General features: G+C 42.6%; 1 protein-coding gene across 1 annotated transcript; it reads left to right on the top strand.

Moving 5' to 3' along the window:
• Positions 1–1265: 1265 nt before the first annotated feature.
• gpd1b (glycerol-3-phosphate dehydrogenase 1b) lies at positions 1266–17220 on the top strand. Its single transcript, XM_034166042.1, has 8 exons — positions 1266–1369; positions 3922–4099; positions 4296–4436; positions 4521–4659; positions 6961–7073; positions 12888–13124; positions 13247–13353; positions 16960–17220. The coding sequence occupies exons 1-8, from the start codon at positions 1326–1328 to the stop codon at positions 17054–17056; spliced, it is 1056 nt and encodes a 351-aa protein (XP_034021933.1). The 5' UTR covers positions 1266–1325; the 3' UTR covers positions 17057–17220.
• The last annotated feature ends 358 nt before the right edge of the window (positions 17221–17578 follow it).

Below are 17578 nucleotides of genomic sequence, written 5' to 3'. Positions count from 1 at the left end.
GAAATGACAGTGAAAGTGTGTGTTCATGGTGTTTTATTATATTATATTATATTTGTTCATTGGGGGTTCGGTATGGACGGGTGGGTGTGCGTGTTTGGGGGTGGATTCATCGGGCCAATAGTAGGCTGGTCCAGAGGAAAAATGCCAGGGCAAAACTGGGACTCCATAGCCACCTATGAGTCCATCTTTAATAAGAAAGAGTGAGACATAGATGCTATTGTCAACCCAACAGAATATACTTACCATTTCTTATTCATTTAATATTTTCTGTACTGTGAATAGATGTATGCTTGATCTGGAGAACCTTTTTTGGGGGGGGGGGGGAACACTTGAACACATTAAAATTTCAGCTTTTGGGGTTTGTTTTTAAGTATTTTGAGAAAAAAACAATAAAAAGCCCAGTTTAATTCAAATAATAAAAACAGTTATCAGTAGTTTCAGCTAAATGTTTTATAGTGGTTTATTAGTTTCGGATCATTGCAGTTAACTTTTCAGCTAATGGATTAGTTATGGAAGCTACCGTTTTAGCAGGGTGTGCCCACTCCTAAAAGGGCTGTTTTTTGTTTGTTTGTTTTACCATATTTTGATGAAGTGTCAGTGCTTTGAGCTGGTAACAAGAGAAGAAGAAGAGGCCAGACTTGGTGTGTTAGTGTTAGGGGTAAGGTTAGCTCTCGGCCCAATTCGCACCGGGCTGAGTTCTTAACTCAGGCCATGTTCTCCTGCAGGCTGAATTCTCTTGTTACCAGCTCAAAGCATTGACACGTCATCAAAATATGGTCAAACAAATAAAAAAGGCTGTAACCCTTTTAACAGTGGGCACACCTTGCTAAAATGTTAACTTCCATAACCGCTAATCCACTAACTGAAAACTTAACTGCAGTGGTCCTTAACTAATAAACCACTGAAACATTCAACTCAAGCTACCAATTACTGCTTTTATTATACAAATTTAGCTCCAGGCCCAATTTGCACCAGGCCGATCGAGTTCTCTTGTATCCGAGCTCACTGCAGCTGACATCTAAAATGCAAACATAAATATCCAAACATTCATGGATTTGACTATCAAATTTCATATGTTCAAACAGGATGCCATCGCTTCATATGCAGCAACTGCCCATATGAGTTCAGCGTGACCCGTTCATCTGCCATACATTTGGTAAAATCTTGGACCGCTTGTAGCGTGAGAGAGAGATAAGAGTTGAACCCTGAGGGGCAGCCACAGACACCAACCAGCAGCGGAGGGTGTTTCTTCTATGTGGTTCCGGTATAAATACATTTAGTCCTGTTTAGACTGTCTGCAGCAGCTCCGTCTGGAAGGTCACACCATGGCAGCAGCAAAGAAAGTCTGTATTGTGGGCTCTGGAAACTGGTAAGTGGCCACTTCAGCAACAAACTGGAAAATGAGAACAAAGTAAATATTTATGAAATGCACTTTTACTTCTGATTTAATGAAAATCTGTAACAGACAATAATCGCTTGTGATATTTTTGTGTTCTGCATGTTCTGTGATTCTTGCTTTAAACCAGTTTGGACTCCAGATTGTACTTTTTTTTTTTTTTTTGGTAATGCAAAAATATTTTTAACTCCTGCTGCTGAGTGAGTCTGTGCTGGATTTTGGTTTCCAGAATGCAGCTGTGAGGCTGACAGTGAATGAACACTTGACCTTTGATTTCTAATCCACACCACATGCAGCTGCTGCATGTTAGCATTGAGACATCAGTGCATTAAATTATTCCATGTACACATGTAGTTTAAAATTGTAATTTAACACACACTTTGTAGAGGAAGCTTCCAGTCAGGGTTCTTTAAAGCTGTGTGCGCGCACACACGATTTAGGGGTGTGTTACAGTGATTCATTCATAACTATCATCTCACTAATTACCTGCAACAATGAATCAATGCATTTGCATAAACGTGGAAAAAGCCTTTTATATCTGCATGGGATCCCCCCACCCCTTCATGGAGGCCCTCATGTTGGTTTACACTGCATCCAGAAAGTATTCACAGCACTTCAGTTTTTCCACATTTTATGTTACAGCCTTATTCCAAAATGGAATAAATTTATCCCCCCCCCCCCCCCAAACACTTATACTCACAACACCCCATAATGATAAGATAAAAAGGTTTTTTTTTTCAAATGTATTAAAAATAAAAAAAAAACTAAGAAATCACATGTACATAAGCATTTACACCCTTTGCTCAGTACTTGATGTATCTTACAGCCTCAAGTCTTCTTGAATATGATGCCACAAGCTTGGTGCACCAATCTTTGGGCAGTTTTGTCCATTCCTCTTTATAGCACCTGTCAAACTCCACCAGGTTGGATGGGGAGCGTCGGTGCATAGCCATTTTCAGATCTCTCCAGAGATGTTCAATCAGATCCAGGTCTGGACTCTGGTTGGGCCACTCAAGGACATTCACAGAGTTGTCCTGAAGCCACTTCTTTGATATATTGGCTGTGTGCTTAGGGTCATTGTCTTGCTGAAAGATAAACTGTCACCCCAGTCTGAGGTCAAGAGCGCTTTGGAGCAGGTTTTCATCCAGGATGTCTCTGCACATTGCTGCATTCATCTTCCCTCAGTCCTGTCTAGTCTCCCAGTTCTTGCCGCTGAAAAACAGCCCCACAGCATGATGCTGCCACCACCATGCTTCACTGTAGGGATGGTGCCTGGTTTTCTCCAAACATGATTCCTGGCATTCACACCAAAGAGTTCAATCTTTGTCTCATCAGACCAGAGATTTTTTTTTTTCTCATGGTCTGAGAGTCCTTCAGGTGTCTTTTGGCAAACTCCAGGTGGGCTGCCATGTGCCTTTTCCTAAGGAGTGGCTTCTATCTGGCCACTCTACCATATAGGCCTGATTGGTGGATTGCTGCAGAGATGGTTGTCTTTCTGGAATGTTCTCCTCTCTCCACAGAGGAATGCTGGAGCTCTGACAGGGTGACCATCGGGTTCTTGGTCACCTCGCTGACTAAGGTCCTTCTCCCCCGATCACTCAGTTTAAACGGGCGGCCAGCTCTAGGAAGAGTCCTGGTGGATCCAAACGCCTTCCATTTATGGATGATGGAGACCACTGTGGTCATTGGAACCTTCAAAGCAACAGAAATGTTTCTGGACCCTTCCCCAGATTTGTGCTTCAAGACAATCGTGTCTCAGAGGTCTACAGATAATTCCTTTGACTTCATGCTTGGCTTGTGCTCTGACATGCACTGTCAACTGTGGGACCATATATGTAGACAGGTGTGTACCTTTACAAATCATATCCAGTCAACTGAATTTACCCCAGGTGGACTCCAAGTAAGCTGTAGAAACATCTCAAGGAACATCAGTGGAAATAGGATGCACCTAAGTTCAATTCTGAGCATGAAGACAAAGGCTGTAAATACTTATGTACGTGTGATTTTGTAGTGTTTTTTTTTTGTTTTTTTTAATAAATTCGCAAAAATCTAAAAATATATCTTTTTTTTTTCATTTTCATTATGGGTGTTGTGTGTAAAACTTTAAGGAAAAATTTCATTCATTTTGGAATAAGGCTGTAACATAACAAAATGTGGAAAAAGTGAAGCGTTGTGAATACTTTCCAGATGAACCGTAATACTCCAAAAGGGACATACACTGCCTTTCACATTTCAAGACAAACGAAAAAAGAATCAGTTCTTGTTCCCCTGTACACTGTCTACTGGTTGCTAGTTTAAGCTAACAAGTTTGAGAATCATTTATTGTCTATCATAAGAGAAAGGGAGCATAAATCCCCATCACCAAAGAAGCAAAAATGTGACTGACTGGTGATGTCATAATGCAGGCTACAACCTCACCACTAGATGGCAATAAATCTTGCACATTGTTTTGCTTTTGGGGGAGGTAAGTAAAACTGATGTGGTTTTGAACTAGAGTGATGGTCATTGAGTGTTGGTGTCTGCAGGGGCTCTGCCATTGCCAAGATTGTCGGCGTCAATGCAGCCAGGCATGACCAGTTTGACACAACAGTGAACATGTGGGTGTTTGAGGAGATGGTGAATGATCGAAAACTCACAGAGATCATCAACACGGACCACGAAAATGTGAAATATCTGCCCGGACACAAGTTACCACCTAATGTGGTGCGTACAAAGAGAAGAGTGAAGTCCATGTGAGGAGACTTTGTGGCGACTGACAGAAATGGCCAAATCTTTAGATCTTGTAGAATGAATTGGAAAAATTATTTGCTGCTTTATTAATTAAAGAGCATGTGATGAAGAGCTTGCACAGTTCTGTGGTTTTATATCTCCATGTGACTGACGTATCTTTTTCCATCAGTTGGCCATTCCAGACTTGGTACAGGCAGCCGAAGGAGCCGACATCCTTATCTTCGTGGTTCCTCACCAGTTCATCATCAGAGTGTGTGACACCATCAAAGATCATGTCAAGAAGGACGCCATAGGAATATCTCTCATCAAGGTGGTGTCTTCCTCCACAAACCCATCCCCCCCACCCCCTCATGAATGTGTGTGGGTGAGTTTTGTGATCCTCTGCCTACTTTAGGGTATCGATGTGGGTCCAGCGGGTTTGAAGCTCATCTCACAGGTCATCCGAGAGAAGCTTGGGATCACCATGACAGTCCTGATGGGAGCAAACATCGCCAATGAAGTTGCTGAGGAGAAATTCTGTGAAACAACCATTGGTATGCACACGCCCATTCTTTTGCATCAGATGACACCTGCTGTCTCAAAAGTCAAGTCGGAGGATATGATGTTGTACTGAGTAGTTGCATCGACCACACTATGGAACTGTCCTGGATGGCTACCACCCAGGCAGACAACCAGTTCATCCTCAGCTTCTGTTAAAGTAGCCATTAGTCTGCTGCAGCCAGGTATATAGGTGTTGCTTTGGCTTTTTTCAATTACTGTGGTCGCCAACACTGAGGCAGCTGCATGCAGGATCAATTCAGTTTATTTACACAGCACCAAATCACAAGATAAGTCATCCCAAGGTGCTACACAAGTAGAAGCTAACCTTACCCACCCTCTGAGCCAGCATATTGGCAACACTGGTCAGGAAATCTCCTTCAGATGTTTTTTTTTTAATTACAGGAAGAAACCTCAAGCAGACCAGACTCAGTGGGGTGACCATCTGCTTTGGCCATACTAACAATAACAATTCCTTGTTACTTTATGATATCAAAACAAACAAAAAATCTGTTCATAAAATTGGTGTATATTCCAGATTAAACATGACCAATTCAAAGAAATTGTTTTTTGTTTGTTTGTTTGTTTGTTTTTCATTTTGTGTGTGTTAAACATTATACGAGGTCTATTAGAAAAGTATTCGACCTTATTATTTTTTTCAAAAACCATATGGATTTGAATCACATGTGATTGCATCAGCCAAGCTTGAACCTTCGTGCGCATGCGTGAGTTTTTTCACACCTGTCGGTTGCGTCATTCGCCTGTGAGCAGGCTTTAAGTGAGGAGTGGTCCAGCCCCCTCGGCGGATTTTTATTTTCAGGAAATGGCGGAATGATTTGGGCTTTGTTTCCATCAGAATTTTTTCAGAAACTGTTAGAGACTGGGAGCTGAAAACCATTCGAAAAATTTATCTGGCTTTCGGTGACTGTTACTGTTACTACAGCTTTAAGGACGGCTTTAAGGATGCTTGGTGCGCCGCGCTCCATACCGCCATCAAGAGCCACAAACCACCGGATCATTTCTAAACAGATGGCTCTGTGGAGCCGGGACCGTCGTGTGCACTTTCTCTGGTTATCACAAGAGCTGGACATCAACTATTTTCCGGCAGATTTCACTTTTAACAAGAGATTTTGTCATGGAAAGCCGAGTGGAGGCTTCACGCGTCACGATGGATTCGCTACTGGAACGAGACAAAACCACCTCCGTTTTGGTCTCACAGGACGGCTTTGAGATGGCGTTCAGACAGCTTTCGGTGGTTTTTTCATCGAGTGATTATCCGAGAAATTGTGGATGTGCCTGGACATGCCAGAACATGTCCCGTGAGGCTTCATCATGGTGTTGCTGTGTGCCATGCGGCACCGCCGTGATGCGCGAAGCCTTCGCTCCTCTTTCCATGACAAAAACTCCTGTAACAGTGGAATGTGCCGTTCATTTCCAAACTGGACGCTGTGTTTTATCCGGGACGTTGTCTGACTAGCACAGGAATTGTGAAAAGACGTGGACATAAGCACTTTTTTGGCACATTGAGACAGACGTGCGGAGCAATTCCGCGCGTCGCGGCGGTGCCGCATGGCGTAAAGCAACGCTGTGATGAAGCCTCATGGGACACGTTCTGGCATGTCCAGGCACATCCACAATTTCTCGGATAATCACTCGATGGAAAAACCACCGACAGCTGTCTGAACGCCATCTCAAAGCTGTCCTGTGAGACCAAAACGGAGGTGTTCCTTTGTCTCGCTCCATCAGCAAATCAGTCGTGATGCGCGAAGCCTCCACTCGGCTTTCCATGACAAAATCTCTTGTTAAAAGTGAAATCTGCTGGAAAATGGTTGATGTCCAGCTCTTGTGATAACCAGAGAAAGTGCACACGACGGTCCCGGCTCCACAGAGCCATCCGTTTAGAAATGATCCGGTGGTTTGTGACTCTCGATGGTGGCACGGAGCACGGCGCGCCGAGTGTCCTTAAAGCTGTAGTAACAGTCCTTATTCTCTGTGAAGCCCGTAAAATTTTCACCGAAAGCCAGATAAATTTTTTGAATGGTTTCCAGCTGCCAGTCACACGTGATTCAAATCCATATGGTTTTTGAAAAAAATAATAAGGTCTGATACTTTTCTAATAGACCTCATAATTCAAATTTATGTGAACACGTCATTTGTGTCCAATTAATCTATTTTGGAGTATAAACTATGTGCTTGGAATTAAAATCATCTAAGAAACTGAATTTACAGGAAAAGTATGTATGTTTGATGCTTGAGTCAAGAAGCTATTAATAGTTTTTGTGAATTTGTGCACGCAGGATGCAAAGATAAAGTTCACGCTTCCATTTTGAAGGACCTTATGCAGACCGAAAATTTTCGTGTGACTGTGGTGGAAGAGTTGGATGTAGTGGAGATCTGCGGGGCACTGAAGGTCAGTTTTTTTTTTATCAACTAAATCAGTATATATATACGAGGTCTGTCAATAAAGTATAGGTCCTTTTTATTTTTTTCAAAAACTATATGGATTTCATTCATATGTTTTTACTTCAGACATGCTTGAACCCTCGTGCGCATGCGTGAGTTTTTCCACGCCTGTCGGTGACGTCATTCGCCTGTGAGCACTCCTTGTGGGAGGAGTCGTCCAGCCCCTCGTCGGAATTCCTTTGTCTGAGAAGTTGCTGAGAGACTGGCGCTTTGTTTGATCAAAATTTTTTCTAAACCTGTGAGACACATCGAAGTGGACACGGTTCGAAAAATTAAGCTGGTTTTCAGTGAAAATTTTAACGGCTGATGAGAGATTTTGAGGTGATACTGTCGCTTTAAGGACTTCCCACGGTGCGAGACGTCGCTCAGCGCTCTCAGCCGCCGTCGTCAGCCTGTTCAAGCTGAAAACCTCCACATTTCAGGCTCTATTGATCCAGGACGTCGTGAGAGAACAGAGAAGTTTCAGAAGAAGTCGGTTTCAGCATTTTATCCGGATATTCCACTGTTAAAGGAGATTTTTTTAATGAAAGACGTGCGGACGGATTGCAGCGTCGGCTCGCAGCCGCCGCGACACTCCGCCACAGGAAAAACACCTCCGTTGGAAGCCTTAAGGACAAGTTGGAACATGTCCTGCTGTTAAACAATTTCTCATATACTCACTCCACTGAAAGGTATCAAAAGCCGCCTGGATTTTACAAATGGTTATCAACACAAAGGTGTTTTTCCTGTGCCGCCGCACCGCGCCGGCTACGTCCCGACGCGCGGACCCGTCCGCACGTCTTTCATTAAAAAAATCTCCTTTAACAGTGGAATATCCGGATAAAATGCTGAAACCGACTTCTTCTGAAACTTCTCTGTTCTCTCACGACGTCCTGGATCAATAGAGCCTGAAATGTGGAAATGCCGTCGTCAGCTTGAAACAGGCTGACGACGGCGGCTGAGAGCGCTGAGCGACGTCTCGCTCCGTGGGAAGTCCTTAAAGCGACAGTATCACCTCAAAATCTCTCATCAGCCGTTAAAATTTTCACTGAAAACCAGCTTAATTTTTCGAACCGTGTCCACTTCGATGTGTCTCACAGGTTTAGAAAAAATTTTGATCAAACAACGCGCCAGTCTCTCAGCAACTTCTCAGACAAAGGAATTCCGACGAGGGGCTGGACGACTCCTCCCACAAGGAGTGCTCACAGGCGAATGACGTCACCGACAGGCGTGGAAAAACTCACGCATGCGCACGAGGGTTCAAGCATGTCTGACGTAAAAACATATGAATGAAATCCATATAGTTTTTGAAAAAATAAAAAGGACCTATACTTTATTGACAGCCCTCATATATATATATATATATATATATATATATATATATATATATATATATATATATATATATATATATATATATATATATATATATATATATATATATATATATATATATATATATATATATATATATATATATATATATATATATATATATGTATATATGTGTGTGTATATGTATATATGTGTGTGTGTATATGTATATATGTGTGTGTGTATATGTATATATGTGTGTGTGTATATGTATATATGTGTGTGTGTATATATATATATGTGTGTGTATATGTATATATATGTGTGTGTATATGTATATATATGTGTGTGTATATATGTGTGTGTATATATATATATATATATGTGTGTGTATATATATATATATATATATGTGTGTGTATATATGTGTGTGTATATATGTGTGTATATATATATATATATATGTGTGTATATATATATATATGTGTGTGTATATATATATGTGTGTGTATATGTGTGTGTATATATGTGTGTGTATATATGTATATGTGTGTGTGTGTATATATGTATATATATATATATGTGTGTATATATATATATGTGTGTGTATATATGTGTGTGTATATATGTATATGTGTGTGTGTGTATATATGTATATATATATATATATGTGTGTATATATATATATGTGTGTGTATATATGTGTGTGTATATATATATATGTGTGTGTGTGTATATATGTATATATATATATGTGTGTATATATGTGTGTGTGTGTGAACTGTAAATGTTTTCTGACAGTGAACCTATGTGCCAGAAAGTCTTATTTACCTTTGTAATATGTGGAGACTGAAACATACGAGGTCTGTTAGAAAACTATCCGACCTTTTTTTTTTTTGCAAAAACCATATGGATTTGAATCACGTGTGATTGCATCAGCCAAGCTTGAACCTTCGTGCGCATGCATGAGTTTTTTCATGCCTGTCGGTTGCGTCATTCGCCTGTGAGCACGCTTTGTGTGAGCAGTGGTCCACCCCCCTCGTCAAATTTTTATTGCAAGTAAAATGTCTGAACGATTTGTAGCTTGGAGGTGGACACCATTCGCAAAATTCAGGTGGCTTTCAGGGACGATTTTATGGGGATCACACAGATTAAGGAGTGTTACAGCCAGTTTAAAGACCACCCACAGCTGCTGAGAACGCGCCGCACTCCGAGCGGCGATCGACAGGCTGAAACTACCAGATCATTTCCAAAGTGAAGGCTTTGTTGATCCGGGACGTTGTCTGACTACCACAGAAATGGCAGAAGACATGGACATCAGCACTTTTTCGGCACATTCCACTGTTACAGGAGTTTTTGTCATGGAAAGAGGAGCGGAGGAATGCGCCACAGAGCCGCGAATGGCACGGGACAAAAGCACCTCCGTGTTGTCCGTCCCGACGCGCGAATTCCTCCGCTCCTCTTTCCATGACAAAAACTCCTGTAACAGTGGAATGTACCGTTCATTTCTAAACTGGACGCTGTGTTGATCCGGGACGTCGTCTGACTACCAGAGAAATTGCAGAAGACGTGGACTTCAGCACTTTCTCGGCACATTGAGACAGATGTGTGGAGGAATTTGCGCATCGGGACAGAGTTGCATGGCGCAAAGCAACGCCGTGATGAAGCCTCACAGGACATGTTCTGGCACGTCCAGCTCATCCACAATTTCTCGGATAGTCACACAACTGAAAAGCCACTGAAAGCCGTCCTGTGAGACTAAGATGGAGTTGCTTTTGTCCCGCGCCATTTGCGGCTCTGTGGCGCATTCCTCCGCTCCTCTTTCCATGACAAAAACTCCTGTAACAGTGGAATGTGCCGAAAAAGTGCTGATGTCCATGTCTTCTGCCATTTCTGTGGTAGTCACACGATGTCCCGGATCAACACAGCCTTCACTTTGGAAATGATCTGGTCGTTTCAGCCTGTCGATCGGTGCTCGGAGTGCGGTGCGCTCTCAGCTGCTGTGGGCGGTCTTTAAACCGGCTGTAACACTCCTTAATCTGTGTGATTCCCATAAAATCGTCCCTGGAAGCCATTTGAATTTTCCGAATAGTGTCCACCTGGAGGTCTCTCACAGTTTCTGGAAAAGTTTGATGCAGCAAAGCTCCAAATCGTTCAGACATTTTACTCGCAATAAAAATCCGACGAGGGGGGTGGACCACTGCTCACACAAAGCCTGCTCACAGGCGAATGACGCAGCCGACAGGTGTGAAAAAACTCATGCATGCGCACGAAGGTTCAAAGCTTGGCTGATGCAATCACACATGATTCAAATCCATATGGTTTTTGCAAAAAATAAAGAGGTCGGATAGTTTTCTAACAGACCTCGTATACGTGGTCTTTTTCTGGTTTTAAGTTGTGCTTTTTTTTTTTTCTTTTTTTTTACTTTGGCTTATGCTGTGTCTTATATTTTGAAATGACTTAATGTCAAAAAATATTGCATTATTATCTATGGTCACAAGATGGAACTATCTACACATGTGACAGGCTGCTCTGGTGTACTGATCTGAATGAGGTACTGCCTGATCCACACTCCAGAGCAGAAGGTAGCAGAAAATATGGTAAACAGCTGAAACGATTCATCATAGTTTATCATACTGGATGATAATCTTACAATTCTACAAGACTGGCAAAATTTTATGCTTTCAGGATATGTTTGTCCAAGGTATAGTTTGACTTGATTGACGAGTTTGACCCCTTTGAAAAGTGACCAAATTACATGTATTTGTATTGAGCTCTGCGATGTTTTCATCGGCAAAAACGGCCACGAGAGGGCACTTGAGTAAAGTCCACGGCAACCCATTTGTACCTCCACTACAGAGTTTTTGTTTTTTCCTGCATGGGTTTGTTCAGATTTTGTCAGTGTTGCTCAAAGTTTTCTGGGAACTTTCAGATGTGAATCATGTTTTTTATTTACACCAAGCAATGTGAAGTTGACATAGCATGGTTGCTATCTGACAGCATTAGCATTAGCACATGTGGGCTAACTGCAGTTATTGCTAACATTTCCTGTTTGTTTACATACAGTGCATCCGGGAAGTATTCATGGCACTGCACTTTTTCCACATTTTATTATGTCACAGCATTATTGAAAAATGGAAATTCATTTTTTTTTTCCTCAAAGTTCTGCACAATGACAGTGTGAAAAGTTTTTGTATGAGATTTTTTTTTCAAATTTATAAAAAAATAAAATAAAATAAAAAATAAACTAAGAAATCACATGGACATAAATGGCAACTGATAAATGAACTGCATTTATATAGCACTTTTCCGTGTATAAAAGAAGGTCAAAGGGCTTTACAGTAATACCGCGCATTCACCCACTCACACTGATGCCAGGGTGCTGCCATGCAAGACGCTCACTACAAGCCGGGAGCAACTTGGGGATTTAGGACCTTGCACAAGGGTCCTTGGGGATTTTCCAGACAGAGGGCCGTTTGAACCTCTGGTCTCAAACCCACTGCTTAACCACCAGACCATCGCCACCATAAGTATTCACAGCCTTTGCCGGTCTGATAAGACAAAGATTGAACTCTTTAGTGTGAATGCCAGGCATCATGTTTGGAGGAAACCAGGCACCAACCATCCCTACAGTGAAGCATGGTGGTGGCAGCATCATGCTGTGGGGATGTTTTCAGCATCAGGAACTGGGAGAGTAGTTAGGATTGAGGGAAAGATGAATGCAGCAATGTACAGAGACATCCTGGATGAAAATCTGCTCCAGAGTGCACTTGACCTCAGACTGGGGTAATGGTTCATCTTTCAGCAGGACAATGACCCTAAGCACACAGCCAGTATGTGAATGTCCTTGAGATGCCCAGACCTGTATCCAATTGAACAGAATAGATCATGTCACTAGTCAAGTATGTCATGTCAATGTAACAATGTCAAAGACACACAGTGATACGCTCCACATATAGTTGTTAAAACGTTCATCACTTATTTACAGAAACTGCTAAGAATGCCAAATGTCTTTTCATATCATGGGCCTTGTCTTGTACCAGGCACAAAACGGTGCACAGTGCAACGCAGTTGTTGCTCGTGTCCAACTGACACAGTTGCTTTCACACTCTGAGCATAGATTTGTTTCTTTGCCAGAAAACATCTCACTTCTACCACCTAGTAAGCCCACAATTTAAATAGCAGTGTACCGGGGTCAAATGGGGATATAGCTCTAAAAGAGAATGGCTGAAGGTACTCTGATTGGTGCCATTCATGTCATGCCCAAACACACCTATGATTAAGTAAGTTAAAGTTGGCAGGTTTTCTTTGCAATCAATGACCTCACCAGGTGGTTTTACTTCAATATGTAGAAACGTAATTGACCCAGGATGTTGCTAAAGAGTTGTTTTGGCACCTAAGCAGAGGTGTACACCCTATTATTTTGGAATGATGCAAATCTGTTGTCATATCTTTGTTGAACACACAGAACATTGTAGCAGTGGGAGCAGGTTTCTGTGATGGCCTGGGATTCGGCGACAACACCAAAGCAGCGGTGATCCGTCTTGGCCTGATGGAGATGATTGCCTTTGCCAGGGTCTTTTGCACAGATTGTCCTGTCTCCCCTGTAACTTTCCTGGAGAGCTGCGGAATAGCTGACCTCATCACAACCTGCTATGGTGGACGCAACCGCAAAATCGGGGAAGCCTTCGCGAAAACGGGCAAAGTATGACAGACGGCAGCAGTGAATCCCTACAGCAGTGCTTTGAATCCTATTTCTTTTCTCTGTCAAACAGTGAAAACAATGATCATGTAAATAACGTCTCTACTGTGCATCTCTCTATTTAGACCATTGAGGAGCTGGAGAAAGAGATGCTCGGCGGTCAGAAGCTACAAGGTCCAGCGACTGCGACTGAGGTCCATCATGTCTTGAAGCAGAAAAACATGGTGGAAAAGTAAGATTTGTAATATTTCTGAAGTTGTAGTATTTTCTGTCAGGGTTTCTTTGAGATGATTTGAGAGAAGTATGTCCTATATATGTCTTGAAGCCCACTGGTGCCGGTGCTTTTTGGCACCCTGTATGGTCAGTAGATTGATTCGCTCATTGATGGGGTGACACCTGACCAGTGGAAACAGTCTGTCTGCCACAGCAAACGCCGCTCCCTCAGTACACCAACCACTGGGGCAACCACACGGTGTTTCCACCCACTGTGATATGACCACATCTTTTGTGACACATTAGTGCCAGAAAGCACTCGTGTGATAAAACATGCATTCTGGTGTATTATATTATTTCACACGTGTAGATATTACTGCATGCACACGCAGCGTAAACTGCTCCCTGAGAGAGGAAAAAAGTGAAGGAAGAAGGACCAGCGCACCAAACAACCGAAGTTGATTTCTGCTCTCTCGCTTGAAACTTTTGACACAATGGGGTTAGGGAACCAGGGTCGGTACTGGCTTGGCTGTGATTGTTTTTTTCTGGAGAGCGAGATTTGATTGACACAGGAGTGTGCGTGCGTAGAGATCATTTGTGCACTTGCAGTTAATATCTACGCATGTGAAATAATATAATATGCCCGAATGTATGTTTTATTGCGTAAGTGCTTTTTGGCACTAATATGTCACCATACACATCAGGGGCTTTCCTGGAGGCGGGCCGACCAGGCAGCCGCCCGGGGCAGCATCGCGGGGGGGGCGGCACGACCGTGCGAAAAAAAAAAAACGGGGGGGGGGTTTGTCCTGACGGGGGGGTTCGTGGTTACAACGCGCTCAACTTTTGTTCAGAATCATCTTATCACTGGTAACGACACGGCTTTCCTCTCACTCATTCAGCAGCTTCACAGTGCTTTAAACAGCGTCCACAGACTTCAATAGCGACTCAAATCCAATCAACTTTATTTATATAGCGCCAAATCACAACAACAGTTGCCCCAAGGCACTTTATATTGCAAGGCAAAAGCCATACAATAATCACAGAAAACCCCAACGGTCAAAACAACCCCCTAAGAGCAAGCACTTGGTGACAGTGGGAAGGAAAAACTCCTTTTTAACAGGAAGAAACCTCCAGCAGAACCAGGCTCAGGGAGGGGCAGTCTTCTGCTGGGACTGGTTGGGGCTGAGGGGAGAGAATCAGGAAAAAGACATGCTGTGGAAGAGAGCAGAGATCAGTCACTAATGATTAAATGCAGAGTGGTGCACAAAGAGTGCAGCGAAACGAGACGAGTCATTGGATAAATGCTGGGCTTTGTCCCGCCCAACGGACGCTCAGCGTGTCTGGGGGTCTATGGGGCAGTGGGCTGGCCTCGGCTGGCCCGGACGCTCAGCTTCTGTATGATGACTGGATGATCTGTCTGAGGCTGAATCCCTTTTTGATTGACAGCGTAATGAGCGAATCAGTGATCTTTTAGTGTAAACATCCGTGGGAGCATTTTTTAGTTTTCATTCTGTTCTGAGTTGAACTGGAGACTTTCCTAATCCTCTTAGCGGCATTTTCTTTGTTAAAAAAGACTAGTGACAAATCGAGCTTCTATTTCTGGTGGGGGTTTTTTTGTAGCTGCTTGTGTTTGGAGACTGACTTCTATCACTCTTTCTGACTTCTATCGCAGTTTCTGTCCCTACCGAGCAGCGGGTGCTGCTGAGCTCCTTCACCCTCACAGGTGGACAAACTTCACACTACCCTCGCGCCAGTCCCAGCTAGCGAGCTAGCTAGGTAGCAAGCTGCACATAATGGCAGATAATTTGAATGTTGTGGACCGGATTTTGGCGAAGCCATTTGATAGTCTTCCTTACGAAGAAGCTGTGGTTGTTGTCATGGCTTCAGCTCTCAATGGTTTGCAGGCCAAAGTTAAAACAATAGCCCCCAGTGCAATGTTTGTGAATTGCTATGCACACAGACTGAATCTGGTTCTGTCTCAGGGGGCTAAATGCTTATCTGAGTGCAGAATATTTTTTGCATCACTCTCTGGGTTTTCCACATTTTTCTCAAAATCCACAAAAAGGATGTCTTTTCTTGAGTCTGCAGGCTGCTCAAGGTTGCCAAGAAATGCTCCTACTCAATGGAATTTCACATCACGGATCGTGAGCACTGTGGCAAACAATTATGATGCCTCCTGCAAACTTTTGAGATGATCATTGCAGATAAGTCCATGGATGATGACACATTAGACTGTGCCAATCTCTTTGTGTTTGTTATTGCAGTAGTCATTAAAACTGGAAACTTGTTCTTGAAAATAGCTGTTGTGAGTTAATTTGTGGGACTGTGGGTGTTCTGGACAAAGTTAGTGTTTTCATGGGTGGTGGGGCGGAGGTGGTGGCCATGTTAGTGTGCGCGGGGGGGCACGCAAGGGGTTTCGCCCGGGGAGTAAATCACTCTAGGACCGCCACTGATACACATCCAGGTCTTCACCCCTCATACAGCATAGCCACTGGATTTTGGAGATTTCCAAGCTTCTTTCTTTCACAGTGCCGCTTCAGGTTTGGACCTGGGATTATCTGTAGGGTAGAGGACCACCTGCAGTCCCTGCATGCAGAGTAATGCGATCTCAAGAACACACATACATCCACTGTGAAATACAACCTAGAAGTCAACTATTGACTGCATGTCAGCCCTACAAGTGCTCATAGAACACAGGAGTGAATATCTGTAGTGCTTCTTTGCAGCCGTTGTTAATTTTGGAATGGTTTGCACAATCTGTCATGCTCATTTATCACCTTACACAATAACATATGTCATAGAATACTATGGACGTTAACCTTGTTGTTGACTTTGGAGACCGAGCATTTAGCACAGTCAAATCTATTCCATTTCTTAATCGTATTAGCTCAGACAATAATTTTCATCATTTTTTAACAAAACTGAAGCAACTTTAACATTTGACCGTGTACAAATTAAAACTTATCTTTGTCACCATTTTTACTGTTTTAACCCCACAACCCCATAACATTCAGTCACAAATCATCTAAACTCTACCTTTTGAAATCCCCATGATTACACAAATAATGTGGTATATTTTTTAATATGATTGGAACATTTTAAAATTTTGACCCCTATGGAATCCTTCATTGACACCTACCTGGCTATAGCTGCCACCCTGGGTTGGCTAACATACATTTTTGTGTAGGACGTGGAATACCAAGCCTGGATTGTAAGTGCTGTTAGGGCACATGGTAAAAATTAGGTCAGAATGGACTTTGGGCTCATGGACTACAACCCATTTTAAATCAATTTATTCTCATTATATGTCCCTTTATTTTGGTGAGATATGTGATGATGGCTTTTAATGTTTGTTTTTTTTTAGTTATCATATTAGGAAACTGGAGGGGATGGACTCATTTATTTATCCATGGTATTTAGCAGGGCACATGCCTAGAATATTCCAAAGCATAGGAATGATTTGATACAGTTCATTGTGAATCCAAATTGCACAATTTTCAAACCTAAAGTGACTGTTTGGATGAACAAATTCAGTTTCACAAACAAGCTTCCTGTCGACTAAATCACTGACCTTGTGCAAAACTCAGATCCTGAATTCAACATTTCCCATCTGCCACCTCCCCAGGTTTCCTCTTTTCACCGCCGTGTACCAAATCTGCTTCAATGGCCACCCGGTCTCAGAGTTCATCAGCTGTTTGCAGAATCACCCTGAGCACATGTGAAGGACCGACTCCCTGCCAGATCAATGCCTGAAAGGCAGTTGTGGAGCTGCCTGTGGCTCAATGTGTAACACAGTCAATTAGGCAGACGACTGTTCCTGAAATCCTCAAATGTTTACATGCCGAACTGGGAAAAGTGGATCGCCACCTCTAACATAAGATCTCTCTCCTGTTCGAAGTTCTGTTTTTTTGTTTTGTTTTTTTGCAGATAGTTAAATGTTTCCTATCTACGAGTTCTGCACAAATCCTGCAGGGTGTCAACATTTAAGATTTACTCCAACTGTCTTAACCGAAACTATAAAGTCTGACTGGTGTAGCGTACCTCACTTTGGATCAAAGTATCCAACAAATGCATAAATGTGAGCAACACTCCCTGTGTGTTTTTCCGATTTACTTCTTAAGATGTACCCAGTATTTTAACAAGTTCTCTTTTGGAATAAATTGTTTAACTTATGCATTTGGTGTCTTTGCTGTTCCTGGCGAGGTGTTGGTGAACCCTGCAGACGCTCTCGTACAGTCCAGTCT

The sequence above is a fragment of the Thalassophryne amazonica genome, chromosome 3, assembly GCF_902500255.1.
Source record: "Thalassophryne amazonica chromosome 3, fThaAma1.1, whole genome shotgun sequence".
NCBI lineage: Eukaryota > Metazoa > Chordata > Actinopteri > Batrachoidiformes > Batrachoididae > Thalassophryne > Thalassophryne amazonica.
Note: the sequence above shows the minus strand (reverse complement) of the source record. Positions and strands in the feature narration are given on the sequence as shown.

Coding starts and splice junctions, on each gene's coding strand:
- gpd1b (XM_034166042.1), top strand. CDS start 1,326: ATGGCAGCAGCAAAGAAAGTCTGTATTGTGGGCTCTGGAAACTG. Junction 4,437..4,520: donor TAGGAATATCTCTCATCAAG/GTGGTGTCTTCC, acceptor TGCCTACTTTAG/GGTATCGATGTGGGTCCAGC. Junction 13,354..16,959: donor CAGAAAAACATGGTGGAAAA/GTAAGATTTGTA, acceptor CCACCTCCCCAG/GTTTCCTCTTTTCACCGCCG.